We start from the raw sequence: 12,974 nt of genomic DNA on the forward strand, positions 1-12,974 counted from the left end.
GCTGCAAGAGAGGCATGTCACTCAATTACGAATACCCGCACCCACCCCCCTTAGTTTACAGACAGGCAGCTCTGTGCTCAGCATCATACACAGTGGCACAGCATTGAGTCTTCCTAGTACAGGGAACAAGGCAGGTGATTTTATACAACTTATCAAGTGGATTCTGGATGCATGGACATTTTAGAAGGAAATTATCAATTTTTAAATTACGTTTATTTATTTATACAAGTACAATGACATGCATGTGGAGGTCAGAGAACAACTGGTGAGCTGTTTCTTTTTTTACAGTCCTGTGGGCCCCAGAGATTCAGTAGGCCATTAGGTTTGTCAGCAGGTGCCCTTATACACTGAGGCATCTTCTCGACCCCAAGGGTAATTTTACTAATGTGACTTAGTAAGCAGAAAATTCAGGACATGGACACAGGCTTTTGTGACTCTGCTCACCCCATGTTTTCTACTTCACTGTGCAATCTCTTATGGTAGTGGATGTCTAAACATCCAGATGCTTAGACAGCATCTTTGTATTAGCAGTTCTGTGAAGACTAAAGTGCTCATTAAATCATCTTCATGACCATTGGGATTCCCTGTGCCCAAAGAGTAGGTCTTATCAGATGAGTGTGGCAACCGAGCCTTGGAGAAAGCTTTGAGGAGTGGGTTTCTGTTTTCTCTGGGCTCCTCCTCATTCCTTAGGGAGAGGGAGTCTTATAGGATGGCTGCTCTCTTCCTCAGCAGCTTCAGAGGCAGCTGGAGAGGAAAAGGCAATGGCTGTGAGGGGCACATGCTGGAGATCAAGGCCTTGGTACATCTCCTCATCGACCAATGGTCTCATAGCTTCTCCTCATCAATCAATGATCCCATAGCATTGCAGGGCTGATGTATTTCTTCATTTTGTGGAAATCTGGATAGAAGTGGGAAGAAAACAAAACCACTTAACTTAACAGCTAACCAGGCACAACAGCTCAGTGCTGAATCCTAAGGGATCTATATTATTGCTGAACATGCCCATGCCCATGGTAACGATAGTGAGGTAGACAAATGCTAACATCAGCTTCAATGCTACCTTCTGGGTGAATGCTCCTTCCAGGGCATTTCTGGATATAGACCAAATTGTAGATTAGTAGGCAGAGAAATAATGTCAAAGATAATTAGTCACGTCCTACTACTGTCAGGCTGAATAGCACCTCGACTAAGAAGTTGATATGTAAGGAAGGCCATTACGTCATAAAAAGGAAAGGGACGGTGTCACAAAAGAAGGCTTATCGCATGGACTTGACTAGTTTTTAGAGTGGCATTAGTGTTAATTTTTTCTTTAAAAATTATTTTATATTTATTTGCTTTTTAAAAACATACGTGTCGTGTGAATATGTGTATGGACATGTGAGAGTTGGTTCTCTGCTTCTACCATGTGGATCTTGGGATTGAACTCAGGTTGTCAGACTAGGCAGCAAGCACCTTTACCCACTATCATGCCCACATTAGTGGAAATCAAAATTTCTTGTACATTTATGTTTTAAAATATGTTACATTGAAAGCGTTGCTTTTTAAATAGACAAATAATAATTTTGAACAGATAGAAAAAGGACAGCTGTGGCTTGGTGACTAGGAAAACATTCCCAAGCATTTGAAGCAAGCTGGCAAAAGCTTGGAGGGAGGCAGAAGACAGAAATCTGACTACGGTTACAGGGTTTGCCAGATGGCAACAGATAACAGCCAACGTTCGATTGTGCTATAATTAATATTCTCTATCTGTCACTTCAGCAAGCTATCGTTTTACAAGACAAGTGGTGACAGAATGTTGTAATTAGACCACCCTTCGAAGGGCTCATGTTAAAATAAAGAGATGGAATGGAAAATCCTCCTTTTGTTGGCGCCTCTGGGGCGGTAGGGATGGCGAGAAAGGCTTAATCGTGGATACAAGCATGCAGAGAGTTGTGTTTGCCCCTGCCTCTGGGAATGACTTATTTTTATGAACCCTAACTGGGGACTGTTAGGGGAGATTTAACCTACTGTTCTTAAAGACAAGATTTACTGAGCAGTACAGTTACTGGGGTCATATTTAGATTCCTTGGTTGATGGCTTTCAAATCCATTTAAACATGTTAGAGACTTCACTTACTTCCTCAAATCTGATTTGTTACAAACTGGTCCTTGTCTGATTTGAGCCAGTGTTTGTTGTTGAAAATAGTGCCATCGCCAGGCGTGGTGGCACACACCTTTAGTCCCAGCACTTGCGAGGCAGAGGCAGGCGGATTTCTTAGTTCGAGGCCAGCCTGGNCTACAGAGTGAGTTCCAGGACAGCCGGGGCTATACAGAGAAACCCTGTCTCGAAAAAAACAAAACAAAACAAAACAAAGAAAAAAAGAAAAAAAGAAAAAAAGAAAATGGTGCCATTTCATTCCTTTAAGATATATTCTACGGACTGGTGAGATGATTCAGTTGTTAAGAGCACTAGGTGTTCCATCATTGGTCTAGGGTTCAAATCCTAGTACCCACACAGTGGCTTACAATTGTCTGGGACTGGACAATGCACTCCTCCAACCTCCCAGGCTTCTGTACACACATGTGATGCACACACTTACACGCAGGCAAAACATTCATATTCATAAAATACAACACAAAGGAAATAAACATGATATATCCTAGATATTTCTATCTAGTCTAGAACTCACATTCCTACTTGTTTTGACCAGGTTAACTTCTAAGCCCCATTTAGCCAAATGACTGGGTTTTTGCAGTCTGTTTTTACTGCTATGCTAGTTTAACTGACTCGGATACAAGCTGTGGCTCTCATGGCTGTTTCAGGAGAAATCAGCTGAACGCGTGAACTCGCTGGGCATTGCTTCGATGTGAGGCAGGAGATGGGGTTGGGAAGGGGATAACTTCTATGGCTAGGACAAAAGTCAGTTTTGAGGGAGACTTAAGGGGTTCTGGAGCTCGGTGTGGGAATGTGGGAACAAGGCAGAGAATTCTCCACATTGCAAACAGCTAGTGATAGGGGTGATGACGTGAAATCACATTTTCATAGCTTCACGTGTCGAGTAGTGAAGATAGCTATTTGTTAAAACTGGTCTATTGCTCTTGCTTTATGATGTTCTGAACATATGATTGAGACATTTATAAAGAGGTAAAAGATGGATTTTAAATCCCACACCACTGCACCAAAAGTAGGCTGGGAACAAGAGCTTTCATATCCCTGTGTTGTTCATTTAAATTGGCAGCCAAAGGAGCAGAACCCTTGCTACCATATTCCTATGTCCCCCTGAGTACAAATCGGCTGGAAACCTTTGGAGCTTGTCCGATTGAGATGTCTCACCAGTGACATCACAGTGATTGTCACTTCCCTCAGACTACATTAGGCCCTGCCCAGAGTCCAGGAGCTCAGACAGCCGGGGAGACAGCTGGAGGTGAAGAGACTGAGGTCCTTGGTAGCCTGAGTGTGCCCCTGCTCCTCTTCAGGTAACAGCAAGACTTCGTACTTAGCAATCTATTCCTGTCTCTGTCTTTCTCTGTGTGCAGTTTTCAAATTAAAATGTTAACGAATGCTTATGTTTCTCAGTGGAACAGGTAATCACGATAGAGGGTATTTCCTAAGCTGCAAACTGAATATTGATTCCTGTTTTTTCTTTGATATGTATTTTCTATTTTTCTAGTTTTATATAATTTTTCCACATCCCAGAAGAAAACCAATGTCAAATTTCTTGTACAGTTTGTTGATGGTTTGTAAGGCTTTGGTTCATGCACAGGACAACCATTTTGGCTCATAGAGAAGGCAAAAGAGGAAGCCAGAGCTCGTGTGTGGGCTCATAGCAGAGACATAGAACATGGGTGATTGAATAGCTGCTTAACTCTGCTCACTCTTCCCAAAGGGTGTGGACGTGTGTGAAAGTAAGATCCCAGACCGAATTGCCATATACCCTGATAGAACTGCACCCACAGGGAATTCATCAAATTGGAGTTCTATTCATTTAAAAATATACAAAACAACAAGTAATTAAGGTTTCCATCAAAGTACAAGAAAGAGCAAAGGTTAAGCCAGAGGAAAGAGAAGCTTGGTGCTCAGCCTGTAGCCAGAGAGGCTGGAAAAATGGAAGAGTGCAAAAGATGCAGGCAGCTGAAACACGAATTATAAGAAACACCAGATAACTATCATTTACCAAGAAACAGATCGTTGGCGGCGCCCAGAAGTCCATTCCAAATCATTTCCCTCCTGCCTTCTGCCCCCAAGTGTGGAGCTTCACTGTCCTTCCTTGTTTTGAACTTTTACCACCCTTAGTTGTGTTCCTGGTGCTTGCCTTTGTGTAAATGGAGTCACATTCTCAGCTCCTCCTGTAAATCCTCCTTTCATCCCACAGGTATGGTGTGAGATCCTTTCATCTTGCTCTGTAGCTAGAGGTCATATATTTTCTTCACTCCACGGCATTCAAATGAATGTGAATGCCACAATTGCACCCATTCTACTGTTGGTGGCCAGCGCTTTCCAATATGTGGTCTTGAGGGTCCATATTCAGGATGCCTTTGCTGTAAGCATTTCATTTAACAGGCCTCCCTCCTCTCTCTGAACACGCATGAACACTCTGTTCTCTTCTGCTATCCACTGATTTTCTTCTGCCTATTCTCTCTTTCAGACAGCTGCTTTTTTTGTAAAGGTTTTCACTAGCAATTGACAATGTACATCATGCTAAGGGCTGAAAGAGAGATAATTAAAAGGGAAGGGGCTGGCAAGATTGCACTTGCTGCCAAGCTTGATAACCCGAGTTCTATCTCTGGGTGCCTTGGGAGGAGAGAGAGAACTAACTCCTAAAACTTGTTCTCTGACCCCTGAATGTGTACTGTGACACACGTGTGTCTTCTGCACCAGCTGCATACATAAATAAATGTAAGAAAAATTAAGAACCAAAAGGGAAGGAACCATAATTCAATCATCATTGGCTATATTTTAAAATGAGATTCTATAATGTGTTCATTAACACAATCTGGTAAGAACCTGTATATTATGCTAACAATTACATAATAAAAGCTGATTATTCCACTGGTATCTATGCAATTAATAATTTGGTCCATTGATGACCAAACAAATACAACAGGTACAGTTAATTCAGTCAGGCCAAAAGTTGCTACAAAGTTTTGATCCTTTGAACTTTGACCTTTTGCAAACCAGTATTCTTTCCATCAAAATTTTCTTCCATGCTACAATCTTGTTCTACAATAATAGTATCCACTTAAATCATTTAAAGCATAGAAGATTTAAATTTTAATTTGATTGTATAAACCAAGCGTCAACTTTACCAAAATTAGTAACCTGATTGACAGCATTGCCTGCACTCTTAGAGGATACTTTCCTGCATGTACAATCCGTATGCACAGTGAAGATGCCCTCTCTGCTGTCTGAAATGTTTACAATCTAGGCACATCCTGAGCTTGACTAAAAATAGCTGGCACAAGCCCTTGTTGAGACAGAAATGCTCATGAGGTTAACACTTGTTCTTTGGACTGAGTACCTGTTGTGCGAGGGACTTCTGGTTGACCTCTGCAGGCTTTGTGCCAGTGGAGGCTTGTACGAAGCCATGCAGCTGTTGGAGCTGCTTTATGTTTTCAGCAGGGTTGGATGAAGACCTAAGGCAGCTTTAAAACTGAAAGATGATGTTATCCTACTCCTAAATGTGATCCAAAGAAAGAGCAATACTAAACTATAGGGTTTGTTTCTGTTTTGGTGTTCCTGATTGCAGATATTCCAAATAGCATAGTTAACAAGTATACCTAAACATGCAGAAGATGAAGAGAGAACAATGCAATATTTTATTTCTTACCCAAAACAATGCAATTAATACAGGATAAAAATATTGGTCTTGGGATGATAGCAGGAAGAGAGAGCTGTTTCTCTGAAGAGTATGGACAAACACAAGCAGCCTAGCTTCTCTTATAAAACAAAAGACTTCACGGAAGCTGGCTGACAGTCCCAGAGGTTTAGCTCATTATCCCCATGACAGGAAACATGGGAGCATGCAGGTATAAAGGTGCTGGAGAGGGAGCTGAGAGTTCTACATCTTGACCCACAGGCGGCAAGGAGAGACAGTATCATACTGGGTATAGTTTGAGCATAGGAGACCTTAAATCCCAACCCCACAGTGACACATTTCTTCTATTAAGACCAAACCTTTTGTAACAAGGCCATACTTCCTAATAGTGTCATTCCTTATGGGCCAAGCATTCAAACACATGAATCTCTGGGGGCCATACCTATTCAAACCATCACAGGGTCCTTCTTCCCAGGTGACTGTAGGTTTATATCAAGTTGATGCTGAAGCTACCATGACAGTGAGCTCATGTTAGCTCACTTTCTTCTTGGAAGACCCTATCTCCAAACCCGGTCACATTCTTAGGTATTGGGGATTAAGATTTCACCTATAAGTGTTAGGGGAAGGGTTGGAAAGTCAGCACAAACCCTCTCCTCTTCCATGACTTCTGTTTCCTTTGAAGAGAGACTGAAAATCTTCCAGGAACGTTCATTATCTCATGTTGTTTCTCTCTGTTAGGAAGTGAAGACAAGCCAGTGTCCTTGGTGTGCAATCACAAGTCCTTCTGGAGTTCTCACCCAGGCATTCTGAAGATGGAGAGATCTACTCAGGAGCTGTTTATCAACTTCACAGTTGTCCTCATCACCGTTCTCCTTATGTGGCTCCTTGTGAGGTCCTACCAATACTGAGGGGCCATGCTATACTCCAGGGAGTGACTGCTATGTGCCCCGAGCTTCCAATGCTCTATTGTCATGGGATGCTGCTTCTGGCTCCTCCAGCATCTCTGACCCACACTCACAATGCCTGACACACCGCTGCACTAGATCCTTGGCATGTTTTCTAAAGATGCTGTTCTTGTAGGCTGCCCAAAGCTTGCCAGCCAGTGAGCCTTAGCTTTGTTCCCTAGCAAATGTACTATTCAAGCCACCAGGTTAAAATTAAACTGGATTCTTATGATGCAGAGTAACAACAAGTTGCTGGTCTGTGTCTGCATACCTCCCCCAACTCACTGTCTGCCATCAAACTAATCCAGCCCCGAGGAAGAATGTAGGAGGAAGACTCTGCCAGTCCCTTGAGTTCCATGTGAATAAAATTAAGCCACTCATAAAAACAGTGTTTAGAATTTATTTTAGCTTCAATTTGACCCTTGGCTGGGACCAAAGTGACAAATAGCACATTATTTCTAGCATTTGAGATTAGCCAAGATGCTCCAGCTGCCTAGGATCTGAAAGAAAGCCAAGTCAGAGTGTCATATTTTAGATAATTCCATTGCTTCTCAAACCTTTCCTTCGAGAATCCTATGACCAGAGGAAGAATAATTCCATCCTGCAGAAGGGTTAGGTCAGAGTCCAGAGTGCTCACTAAAATTACAGAAGTCCTCTGAAGTCTTGTGCTTCATCCATAGCTTTCACAAGAAATGGGCTCAGGAGGTCAATAGATTGAGTTGGTAAAGCCCTTACCTTGTAAGTTCAAAGACCTGAGTCTGAATCCTCAAAACCCATGTGAAAACCCAGCACACTGGTGTGAGCCTGTACCTTCAGTGATGGTGAGATGGGAAGTAGTAGAAACAGGGAAGACAGATTCTGGAAACTTTCTGGTTGGTCAGTCTAGACCTGCTTGACAAAGTTCCATGCCATGAGGGACTCCCTCTCTAATAAAAGGTGGGAGGCACCATCAGAATGACACTTGACATTGTTCTCTGACCCTTCACATATATGTGCACAGATGTCCATGCACTCACACACCAAAAAAGAACAAGAAACACATATTCTACTCAACATTGCCATGTCTGTCTGCATGTACATATTTAGAATAGTTAATCCCTGAGTAAAGCTGGAGCATGAATCATGCCCCTATGAATAGCATATTCCAATTTAGTCATTGTCCTAATGCAGATAGAGCTACACACAAGGATAATTTCAAGAAGGGAAAAGTGAAAAATACACATCTGCACACATGTTTACAAGACAAACATAGCATGTTGCTAGTACAGCCCATGCTAGACAGGCCACATCTGTTATTTGTACCAGTTTTGTTTTAACCACAGGAAAGGGAGATCTTAAACCTCCAGTTTCATAATGCCCTTCGAGAAGGCATTTCTTGCTAAGAATCTGATCTATCATGGCAACACTACCTACATAGCACCCTATCTCTCAGCCCTGTCTGCATTCAGAGAAAATCAATAGACCAGGGGAAGGGTTTTTTTTTTTTTTCAAGCTATTGATGATGCATTCTTTCCAGACCAATTAAGTGGAAATCTCAGTGGTGAAGCCTAAGCATCCGAGTTAAAACAGCAGACACAACCCGAACAAAAAGCACGACATCCTCCAGATGGTTTAGGATGTAGCAAGGGTTGAGAGTTCAGAGCCAACCATGGCTGCTCAGACTGGCATGTGGGTGTTGTTTCTTGAAAGGAGATTTCCAGACAATTCTAACATGCCGAGGCACTAAGAACTGATACACTTCTGAGAAAGTGCACTTTGAGAGATTCCAGACAAAACATGGCCCTGATGCCTTAGAGTTAGGTCACCCATGTGGATGTGTGCCTTTAATAATCTATTGTGTGGTCCACACTCTCAGCGGTCTAGAGGGCCCTTGGTGGATGGTTAAAAGAATGCACTGTACCTGAAGAGCCCCTCTGAGGATCTACTGATGTTTGTGTGTGTTTGAGAAGATCTGCGTGTGGTGGGCTGGGAGGAATGGGCACATGGAGAGACACATCCTTTAGACATTGGACCTCATTCTATGTGTTCCCTAAACCTGGGTCCTGGTGCCACACTTAGATGAGACGCCACTTGATAAGTCCACTGCACATTATCTCTGTCTGAGGTTCTGTGCACCTTTCACACCATGAGCAGCCATGGGACCTGAAGCTTGGCGACCTCACTAACAAGGGGTCAGTGGTTAAGCTACTGATCAAATATGAAGACGACTGTATCTCCTTAACCTTTGCTGGTGACAGCTTTATTGTAGATCTTCAAACCATTTGATGATGTTTCAAGTTACACTGAACTTAGACTCCGGCCTTGAAATGTCAGGCCATATTTAATAACAGCGGTCAGATCAATGCTCCTGAAATATTGGCTTAATTAGATAAACGTAACATTGCAAACCTCTACATGATTTCTCTTTCCTTACTGATCCCCACCCCATTTCTGTCCCTAACACATAGGAAGATTGCTAAATGTACATTACCAGTGTTTCAGGATAGATCATGGATCACTTTCCCAGGGATAGGGACAGCCACTAACAAGCTCAGTGAGGAGCTAGAAGTGACATCTTGTCCTTCCCACATGGAGGAGTCTTAGTCTTTAGAGTTAAATTACAACTTCACTTCTAAGACTCTCTTTATGTGTGACTCTTTTTTTTCAGTTTCTTGGGCACTCTGAATCATCACAGTACCTTTTGCTGTCCCCCAGTGTTGGTCCCAGACCCTTAAAATGGACTTGGATGTCCTAAACATGGTGTTTGATCTCCTGTAGAATGGAGAGAACTGGTTTCTAGCTGCTGACTAAAGTTCAGCCCATAGGCCCCAGCCTATTCTAATTTGTTTCTTTTTGGCTCATCCATTCATGCATTGATTCATTGATTCATTGAAATGCTCATTTTGAAACTGCTACGTGTTGAACATGGTATACAACCACTGGAAAGAACATCAGTAAAGCAAGTAGGCCCCACCCTCATGGAGCTCATGATTTAGGGAGGTAGACAGTGCACAGCTAGAGTGCTCTAATAAGGTTTTTTTTTGGCAGGAGAAGGATAGTGTGGAAGATAGTCTGGGCAAAAGGAACAGCAAAGAGCAGAGAGCATGGCAGATTCTGGAAACTGAAATGATCTGCAGAGTGGAAAGGAAGAGTGCCCACCTCATTACACAGTGTGACTGGCAGCACTTACACTATATAAAGGCAGAGCTCAGGTTCCGATCACAGCTCTTTTACTACCAAGTTGGACCACCCTGGGATCGCTCACCCACAGGGAGGGACCTCTTACAACCCACAGTTGTTAGAGCCGTGTCTGTTTTACACTGAGCTTAGACTCTGGCCTTGAACTGCCTGGACAATTTAATAAGAGCAGCCAGACCAGTGCTCCACACTCACCATCTCACCAACTGAGCAGGTCTATGTGGTGTAATGTTCTCCTCGTCCTGGGATGTCAAGACCTCAGTATTACTCAGAGTCAAGTTGCTCACACTGTATTGTTAAATAACCATTGGATTGTTTTTTTTTAAAAGAGAGATAGCTTGTAGTGTTGGTTAGATTTTGGTTCTGTTATTTTCTAATCTTGCACCAAACTGTGTATCTTTGAAACATCTCATTTTTATCTACTGAAATTGGTCAAGGTTCTCGAAAGAAGCAGAGCTGACAGAATGAATATTATAAAAGGCATATATTAGCTTGGCTTACATAACACAGTCTGGGTTGCCCAACAATGACTTTCTGTGCACGGAGAGGCAGAGAACCCAGTGGCTGCTCAGTTCATCAGACTGGATGCTGCAGAAGTGTTGAGGGCCTGGAGGATTCCGGAAGAATATTTCTTCTGTGCTAGAAGGCTGATAGAGCTGGTACTGGGCTTCAGTCTCAGCAAAGGGGGACAGCAGCAGTGGCAGCAGTAGAGTAGATGCATGCATCAGCAAGGAGCAAAGGTGGGCAGGTGAACGTAGCATTGCTTTTTCCCTCATTCATCCTTGTATTTTGGCTACCTCTGAAATGTGTACCCCACTCTGTTAGAGGGTTTTCCCTCAAAACTTTCTTCAGAGGGTAAGTGTATCTATCCCTAATCCTGTCCTGAATGCCCAGGGCACTCCATAAAGTAGTCAGTGACAAAACCCAGCCACTTCTGATCTCTTTTCTTCTGATATTAACCACGGTACTAGGCATTTGATGATTTTTGTTTGTTTCAGAATTGATTTATCGTTATTGTCATCATCATCATCGTCATCATTGTTATCGTCATTCTGTACAGAAGGCCTTTCTTAGCCAAGCTATGGCTACCTACAGTCTATCTTCTGGCCCTATCTGCCTCTCCTCAACTCTCATTTGTAACCACTTCTTGCTATTTGTAGTTTCAAGCATGCCCTCTGTCTTCTCTTGCCACGACCTTGCAGTGCTATCATGTTGTCTGACTGTCCCACTTTTTTTCCTGGCTCATTCCTGCTCACTTGCAAAGAATGCCATTAAGTGTTGTTGTCTCTTGGAAACTGTCCCCAGATAATTCCCTTCCCTCTGGGCCGCTGCCTGAAGTCTCATAGCTCTTATCACAGTGTGTTGGTTTGCTTGTGTCTCTCCCCGTGGGCTTCCTCTCAGTGTAGACACCCTTCAGTGCATAATTTTAGTTCCTAGTGGTCCGTCATCATCAGTGGCTAAGTGTTTGTTGAAGACATTATGACTGCCCGGCCAGATAGTAAGGCTTTGGAACAGATAGATAGCATTTCTGTCACTAAATATATGGCTCGCGCTCACCATCCCTTGTTCTATTTTTTTTTAAGGCGTGAGAAAAGATTGGTCTACTTCTAAAAGTTCTGCTACATGAATGCGCAAAGTAAACTTAAAAAGAAAACTTTATACAGTTCATACAGCCATTAGCTTCTTCGTGAAATATTCATGGTGCTTGCTTCTTTTGATCTATCTCTATCACCACCCTGAACAAGTTGACAATGTTTATGAATTACTCATCAAAGCCCAATGTGTTGAGCATATTTTCAAGTTCATCTACCAACAGGAGAAATTCTCATTATTCAGGCCGTGTGCAGTTGGGGTTGAACTTTATATATCTATTCATTGGATGTCCTACTGTGTGTTAAGAACTCTCATGGATTCTATTTCATTTAATTATTTTATTGTGTAAAATATCTGTTCTTTTTTAAATTTGAATTTCATTTCTTAATTAAAAAAAAAAGACTGTCACTATAGAGCCTTTGCTTTAAACACACAATTCCCTGCCTCAGCTTCCCAAATGCTAGAATTAGTATATCCAGCTTGTTTTATACTTAGAAATGTTTATTGATTTACTTTTTGAGACACTATGTTGTCTAGGATGGTCTCTGGGCTCAAGAGATCATCTCACTTGAGCCTCGAATTACACAGGCATGCAATACTGGGTGCCTAGAATCAATAAACATTCATCTTTGTTGTTATCTTAAAATCGAGAAGACGGGTGCTCAGAAACGGCGTATACTTAGCCCTAAGAGACTGATCAGAAAACTAAATCTAGTTCTATCCAGTTCTGAGGAAAGGTAGCCACACCTCCTTCCAATCATGGATATCAGGTAGTGAGAAATTAACAGGCTTAGAAGTTATTGAGGATAGACCCCTCCCTCAAAACCAGAGGCCTGTAAAACCAGGAGCTTATTGGTTAAAACAATGAATTTGAGTCTGATTTCTAGTCCTGGGTGCAGACATGACATTCTAAACTGCACAAATGATCATAAGATTACTGCCTACCAGGAGGATTTTGTAAAGAACAAAGACATACTAGTGTACTCTTCCCTCAAGAATTTAGTCCAAATGGTCCTGCCAATCACCTGGACAGACTATTCTGCCCATAAGCTGTTTGGGAAACTTCCAGGTATAGTATAAAACCTGCCCAAAAGTATGGGTTCAGACAATGGTCTCCCTGGGCGCTATCCAATCTCACAGGATAAGGGCTTTTCCCCTTCTCCATAAACAGTCCCTTTGGCCACTGCTCCCTCTAACTCTTGAGAATTCTTTATATTACTGAACAATAAGCTCTATCTTCTATGTAGTGTTCTGCGTGTCTCTTGTGAATCCTTTTGATTGTGATCGCCAGGGCCAGCAGCTGTCCTTACATCATCAGGTGAATGATTCAGAGTTTAAGAGGGCTTTCCTTACTGCGGTCTGCTAGTGCCAAAGGTTCAGTGTCCATGAGTGCAGCCCCCAGGTGAACACCTTATTTGTTGTACAGCTCATCTATATAGCACTGCAACTTATGCAATTTTCTGTTT

At 42.4% G+C, this 12,974-nt stretch overlaps 1 protein-coding gene across 1 annotated transcript; it reads left to right on the forward strand.

Annotated features, from left to right (window-relative positions):
- Positions 1-3,292: 3,292 nt before the first annotated feature.
- Positions 3,293-6,983, forward strand: Sln (sarcolipin). Its single transcript, XM_021173382.1, has 2 exons — positions 3,293-3,455; positions 6,533-6,983. Exon 2 carries the CDS (start codon positions 6,607-6,609, stop codon positions 6,700-6,702), a length of 96 nt encoding a protein of 31 aa, XP_021029041.1. The 5' UTR covers positions 3,293-3,455; positions 6,533-6,606; the 3' UTR covers positions 6,703-6,983.
- Positions 6,984-12,974: the final 5,991 nt, after the last annotated feature.

The sequence above is a fragment of the Mus caroli genome, chromosome 9, assembly GCF_900094665.2.
Source record: "Mus caroli chromosome 9, CAROLI_EIJ_v1.1, whole genome shotgun sequence".
Classification (NCBI taxonomy): domain Eukaryota; kingdom Metazoa; phylum Chordata; class Mammalia; order Rodentia; family Muridae; genus Mus; species Mus caroli.